Raw genomic sequence first — 7,500 nt, 5'->3', positions numbered from 1 at the left:
TCTCTTTCTCTCCCCTCTCTCTCTTCTCGTCCTCTCTTTGTACTCCCCTCTCTTTCTCTCCCCCTCTCCATCCTCCCTCTCTCTCTCATCATCTCTCTCCCCCCTCTCTTTCTCTCCCCTCTCCCTCTCTCTGTCTCCCCTCATTCTCTCCCTTCCACTCTCTCTCTCTCTCTCCTCTCTCTGTCACCTCCCTCTCTCCTCTCCCCTCTCTCTCTCCTCTCTCTGTCACCTCCCTCTCTCCTCTCCCCCTCTCTCTCCTCTCTCTGTCACCTCCCTCTCTCCTCTCCCCTCTCTCCTCTCCCCCCTCTCCCCTCTCTCTCAGACCTGGAGGACATGTCCGAGAGGCCGTGCTGCGCTGATGTGAAGCCCAGGTCGGGCGCTCGTAGCTGGAGCGCCGACAGCCTGTGGCCCCGGAGGAGACGCAGAGGCAGGAAACAACAGTCTCCCGCAGGGGCGCTCCGCCGGGCCCCAGCCACAGGAGCAGGTACCACACATGCCAGAGCTCTGTGTCTTTTGCTGAGTTTTGCATTTCATAATAATAAAGTGTCCTTTCCTATAATAAGTCTCTGAAACCTGCGTGGAACTTCCCTGGTTAAGTAAAGCCTGCAGTTCCAGATCAAACTGGCAGAGGGTGATTTTTGGGGCAGAGTGTTCCAGAGAGGCCCCGGTTTTTAGTCTCGTCTTCGGCGCCATGAGCTGGAGCTGACCCTCAGACTTAAGATGGTGGTATTTAGTTCAAAACCAACATATTATTTATTATATTTTACCCACACTGTCACCCTACAGGAGCCCAAAGTCCGGGACATCATGTCCTCCACATTGATCCGAAAATCTCCCAGAAGCCCCCAATAATAATCATTTACTCTACTCAAAGGAACCTGTGATTATTTTACATGAAAAACAACATCTACAATGAATGCACAGTAGCTGATTTGAAGTTGTACATTTTAGGAAATAAAATCTGTGTTTTTCAATGTACTAGTTTTGTAGACAATCTTTGAGGGCCCCCTTGCATTGCCTCTTAACCCACTTTAAGAACCACTGCCCTACAGGAAGTTAGCATCATGTTTCAATGCTACAGTCGGCTGTTTTCACTGGCAGGTCCGACCCAGCCCAGTGCCAGGTCTGCCCTTTGGGCGAGCGTCTCCACTGCTCGGGTCAGAGCCAATCCGGTCTGACCAGGCCTACGGGACCGACCTCGGGCCGTGGCCAAAACGCTGAGTTGCTACTAACGTGATGTGAACAGACGCTGGCCTTAGCACAAGTTTCGTGTTAGCATAACATTAGCTTGTAGCTTAGCTTGATAGCTCATCTTTAGCTACTTAGTATTTGCCTCGACCCTCTGAATTTCTAAGCCCTCATTTTTTGTCCATATTGTTCTCATCGTGGCTCCTTCAGTAATGTGTATTCCAGCGAGCGCCCGCTCACAACCACTGCGGTCCTTTATTCACCTTATTCCGGAAGTTCCCGTGGGCGCCATGATCTGTGCCCGCCTCTTTTCTCCTATCAGTTAACATGGGACTGGAGAAGTCCACATAAAACCAGTTAATACACGAAAACAAAGCCGTTTTTTCGGCCGCGCAGAGAAACGTGCAGAGTTGACTTGTTGGTGCAAATGAACATTGGACATTTTACACAAATCAATCGACTAAACATCAGATTTGAGCGGAGAATATTTTCCCTCTTTCTCCGTTTAAATGAACGGCTTCGCGCTCGACTGGAAGTGTCTGTACAACGGAAGTGCCGAGACAAAACAAAAGTGGCAAAAGTGGGCGGGATAAGGTGAATAAAGTGAAAACCCTCACATGAACTGGGTAGAGTAGATACGTGAGAATCCTGAGTACTTTGACCGAGCCGAGAGGAACTGAGGCACGGTTCGGGAATCAAACCCGTGACCGTCTGTCTGTGGAGCTAACCAGTCTGCCTCTGTCTCCTCAGAGCCACTTCCTGTCCAGGCAGGAAGTGCAGCAGCGGCAGTGGTGCGGACCTGGAGGAGGCTGACCCAGGGGCGGAGCTGAGCGTGAGCCGCCGCAGCCTGAGGCAGAAGGTCCAGGACGCGGTGGGGCTGTGTCTGAGGGCCCCCAGAGTCCGGGCCCCGGGCTCTAAACGTAGGGTCCACTCTGAACTACGCGACGGGCCACTGAAGTCTGAGCGGAACCACTGGGACCTGGACCAGAACCTGAACCAGGTCCAGGACAAGACCCACCTCAGCCACATGGACCAGATCAACGGTGAGTCCATGAGTCCACGGTGAGAGCTTTAAGGCAACAGCGCTCTCCAGCAACATCTTATTTTAACCTTCGGCTTGTGGGATTGTTCTTCTTCTCGTTGTTTGAGCTGATAAGGATCATCCCAAGGTTCTTCTGCTAAAGGAGGTGTTAAAGGAAGCATACAGCTCCTTTAACTCCCTCTGACTGCGCTGACACATATACATGATCCTTGTCATGGCTGATGATGATGATGACGAAAGTCTGGGTCAACGATAAGGAGAAGGAGCTTCCTCAGTTTATTGACACTGTTTCGAGGCAGCTCTGGAGACTCTGCATTAGACAGTCCTTAAGACTTCAAACCATGAGACTGAAGTGTTTGCTCATAGTTACAGTGAACAGATACAGTATCTAATGTAAGGTCCTGTGTGTCCCAGTTCCTCTGAGTCATGGTGGGCCATGACAGATGTGAACAGGCCTGTGGTGGATCTAGTTTTACTTTGGAGAAAATGCTTCCTTGCTTGTGAATTAAAATGCTGTTTAAGAAATGAACCTCCGGTGCTTCTACTCTGACATGGACCTGTTCACATCAGTCCGGCTGAACCATGACTCAGAGGGGGACGAGGTGACCAAATGGCAACCAGCCCAATGTGGGACAAGAGTTTTTAAAGAGGGGGTATTGTGCTTTTTTCAATCACATAGCACTGTTGTGTTCGTGCTTGTAAGGATGGAGGAGGCTTGCAGTTGCACAAGATGAGCATTTATTGTACAGCCGTACGCAGTCAGTGTCAACATTAAACTGGCGTTCTCACTCTACTGAGGGCATTATATTGAACAGTGCTACATTTAACAACAGCGACGCCTGGTGGTAAACACTGATCATAACAAGCACCAGTCTATATCACACTACAATGATGACCAAACCTTCTGTTGGTCTGTAAATGCAGGAAATTAGAATAACTGCCTTGTATAAAATGGCTCTCTCAAAATGGCTGTAGCGAATGTCTTGAAATAGGCCTCTGTCTCTTTAAGAACCTCTGACCCTTTCAGACACGCCCCCTCCACACGCTGTCTGTAGCATCATCACAACACTCGCTTGTTTTCTCCACTCAGATTGAAACTACGATCGATTTTCGGTGCATTTTCATTTTTATTGTTGGAAAGGAGCTACGCACTTTGTGAACAATGGCCACACAGGATATGATATGATCCAGCGTCTGACCCGGAAAGTAGTGATGGGATTTATTGAAAGGAGCCGTTCACTTTAAAGAGCCGTTCAAATGACTGGCTCTTTTGAACGATTAGGCTTTTTTCCCTTTTTTTTTAAGAAAGTAAATCCCTCCGAAATTGACTTTATTTGAACGAAAATGTCACTATTTCACATAATGTAACATCGATATTTCCCTCTATGGAGAAGATTGTTATCACAAAAAACAATCTATATGTTATACGTGAATGTACCAAGGCAACACTTCAGGCATGTTTTTAATGAGGGAATGACATAATAACATGATGTAAAGCTTGAAAACATTTCGCATAATACCCCCCCTTTAAGAGGGACAAAGCCAGACAATGAGAGATATTTATTAGAGACAAAAAATAACACTCAAATGGTTGCCTGTTTTAATGGAATAGGCTATTTAAATACTATATTAGAATGAATTTATATTGAAGCTATATTTCTGTAACAGATAATTAAACTGTTTAGACCTGTCTCTGCAGCAGCTCCTGTAACTGCAGTGACAGAGCAAACCAATGAGCTCTAAACTGTTCTACTGACCTACATCATTGATCAATAATCAATCAAACGATTATATTTGTAAAACACCGAGGAAGTTGTATGTCATACGTGTTCCAGTCCTCATGGGCGTCTGCAGTCTGCACCGTGTCCTGTTCCCTGACCCGAACCCAAAACTGTGAAGATAATTCTAATCCTTCATTGGATGATTCCAAATTTGCATCTCTCGTCCCCCAGGAAACAGCTCCCTCACCTGGACCGACCCGTGCAGCCTCGACCCAGCCCTCAGCGAACACCCCTCCTCGGGCTCGGACCCCCTGGACTCGGCTGGCATCCCGGTCCTGGTGCCGGACCTGCTGCAGATCTCCAACAGTCCGTGTTACTGGGGCGTCCTGGACCGCTTCGAGGCGGAGGCTCTGCTGGACGGAGCGCCCGAGGGAACCTTCCTCCTGAGGGACTCCGCCCACAGCCAGGTGCTCTTCTCCGTCAGCTTCAGGAGGTACTCCCCCAAACACCTGCAGATATTTGCTCATCTCCAAAAACTGAACACTAAGAGAGAGTTCCATCCAAAGACGAAAGCTTGACTGGCCTGCTCTGTGCTCCAGACGCCTCGCTCAGCCCTGGTTCTGTCTGCTGTAGGTACTCGCGCTCGCTGCACGCCCGGATCGAGCAGTCGGGCCACGTGTTCAGCTTCGATGGGGGCGACCCGGGGATGTACCGCGACCCCAGTGTGGGCGGGCTCCTGAGGCACTACAGCGACCCTCATACCTGCCTGTTCTTCGAGCCGCTGCTGGCCCATCCCCTGCCCCGGACCTTCCCCTTCAGCTTGCAGCACCTCGCCAGGTACTACTAATATTACTACTACTACTACTACTACCACTACCACTACCACTATTACTATCACTACTGCTGATACTACAAAGAAGACTACATTCTTAATCAATTGCAGCGATTGAAAGGTGGTGAACAAAGAGGAGGTTGACAGAGGAATAGGGTAGTCAGATTTTCCACATTCAAACTGACATCTGGTCACCCTATACGTTTATTAAATAGTGACATCACAGCTCTACTTCCGGGTTTGCATAGACCGGGAGATGTGCGAGAAACTATTAAAAAAAACTCTTCAACACCATAAACAATATTTGTGAAACTCCACAGAGAGTTACTGAACATACTTATTTATCAGGCCCATGAGCCAAAAATGCTGAACCTACTGCTATAAAAGTAATATTTACCAAAATCAGTACATCCGGGTTTAGCGCAGATAAATGCTAACGTCTGAGTTGGCACAGCAGCTCAGTTAAACCCGGAAATAGCGACTTTAATAAATAATACTTTTTTAGCAGTAGGTACAGCATTTTTGGCTAATGAGTCTGATAAAAAAGTTGGTTCAAAGAAAAAAAAAAAAAAAAAGTTTTTCAATGAAACTCATGGATGGTTTTGTGTCTCAGGGCTCTATGAATCACTGACATTAATCTCAGACGCCTGTGATGATTAGTTTTCAGGTGAAGCCCAGTTAAGGGAAAAACTACTGAGAAAGGACGTTCCACATTATAATAATAACAATATTAATAATAATAATAATAATACATTTTTTTTGTATAGCGCTTTTCAAGACACTCAAAGACGCTTGAGTGTTATTATGCAGATCACCATTTTCAAGCAATATGGTAAAGAAAAAGGATCTCTCTGCTGATGAAAAGCGTGAAATAGTTGAATGCCTTGGTCTAGGTATGAAAACCTTCAATATTTCATGAAAGATGAAGCGTAATCATCATACAGATAAGAGATTCGTGGATTATTCAGAGCACACACGTGTTTGTGCAGATGAGGACGGTTTCTGCCAGACAAATACATCAGATGAATAGAACAGCTGCTACAAAGCGGCAGACAGGTATTTGAAGCTGCTGGTGCCTCTGGAGTCTCCCGAACATCAAGGTGTAGGACCCTCCAGAGGCTGCAGTTGTGCATAAACCTTCTATCCAGCCTCCCCTAAACTGTTTATTGAAGCTGAAGCAGAAACGGCTGCAGTGGCTCAGAAATACATGAAGACTCATTTTCAAACAGTCCTGTTCACTGATGAGGCCGTGTAACCCTGGATGGTCAGATGGATGGAGTAGTGGATGGTTGGTGAATGGCCACCATGTCCCATACAAGGCTATGATGTGAGTAAGGAGTGGGCGGAGTCATGTTTTGGGTCAGAATCATGGTGAGAGAGCTGGTCGGCCCCTTTAGGCCCTTTTAGGATCCCTGAAGGTGTGAAAATGACCTCTGACACTGGCGGCTATGGGCATAAAAGGAGCGAAACTCATGATGTGGACCCCCTCCTCCCCTGACCTCAACCCTATTGAGAACCTTTGGAGTTTCAATCAAATAAGGGTCCTATGTTAACATGTAACTTGACCTGATGTTTTTGATTGATATAGCTTTTGATTTCAGTAAACATGACCTCCTAATGCTGCAAAAAAAGCAAAGACTCATCTATTTAAACAGGCTTGCCAGAGCCAATAGAGATTTTTTAATCGTTTGTATTTTGTTGTTGTCCACTGTAAAGCACTTTGTGACCTCTGTCTGTGAAAAGCGCTATACAAATACAGTTTTAAGCACGCTGCATGTTTAGTATAGGAGCCTCTGAGCTGATGAAGAGAGGGGCGGATCGTTGATAGAGAGGGATGTTTTGATGAGGGAAAACACAAGACCGATACTGACTTTGGTATTGATACTATCGATGCGTGGATCGATCTGTTCAGCCCTAGTTTCCTGCTGTTGCACGATCGAGGCAAATGATGAAGGTAAAGCCATAAATAACACGTGTGTAATATGTCCTTACCACTGCAGGTGTGTGATCTGCAGCTGTACGACCTTCACTGGGCTCCAGACTCTGCCGCTGCCTCCACACCTCAAAGACTACCTCACCCACTACCACCTGAAGACCTGAACGGATCCACCAGGGGGCGCTGCACCACAGACTGGGCACACTCTAAAAAGTTGTACCTCAGGATCCAGCGCAGACTTCCATAAAATGACTGAACCATGCGGTGAATAACACAAATAAAAAGGAGAGGTGCCGTTCAAGTCCGGGAAACTTCTCAGAGTGCGTTAGCCTGCTCAATGTATTTTTTCCTGTAGCCGAGTTAGCATATAGCCTCAAGCTCGCAACTTATGAACAATCCAGATGTTTTCAGCTGTTTTCTCCCATCGAGCTGCACTAAAGAATCTTTGTAAAATGATATTAAAACCACATTTAGTCGAATTTGAGTTGTGCGCTCCACAAGCAGGTGACATGATGGTTCTGTTTGGATAAATACAAGGGACAACTGGGGCTCGTTGTCACTAAGTTATGTTTATCTCAGGAAAATAACGAGAAGAGTTTCAATGTACTTTACAAATGGAAGAGGAACACTTTGCAGTTTGTTTGGGAAACTCACATCCACCGTTTTAGGTTTCAAACACCGACATGGAGTTTGGGACAACCTGCCCTGAGTGTGGGGTACGTCGTCACACTGAACTTTTACAGTAGTTTGACCAAATAAATGAGTCCATAAATGTGTGGCA

At 46.7% G+C, this 7,500-nt stretch overlaps 1 protein-coding gene across 1 annotated transcript; it reads left to right on the top strand.

The window, feature by feature from the left end:
• Positions 1-333: 333 nt before the first annotated feature.
• socs4 (suppressor of cytokine signaling 4) lies at positions 334-7,092 on the top strand (the record flags this gene model as incomplete). The annotated part of the gene is made up of 5 exons (XM_079555508.1): positions 334-484; positions 1,956-2,231; positions 4,183-4,444; positions 4,585-4,788; positions 6,784-7,092. 5 exons carry the CDS (start codon positions 334-336, stop codon positions 6,881-6,883), a joined length of 993 nt encoding a protein of 330 aa, XP_079411634.1. The 3' UTR covers positions 6,884-7,092.
• Between the last annotated feature and the right edge of the window lie 408 nt (positions 7,093-7,500).

This window comes from Gobius niger (assembly GCF_951799975.1).
Source record: "Gobius niger genome assembly, chromosome: 4".
NCBI classification, from domain to species: Eukaryota; Metazoa; Chordata; class Actinopteri; order Gobiiformes; family Gobiidae; genus Gobius; species Gobius niger.
This window is presented reverse-complemented; position numbering and strand designations above follow the sequence as displayed.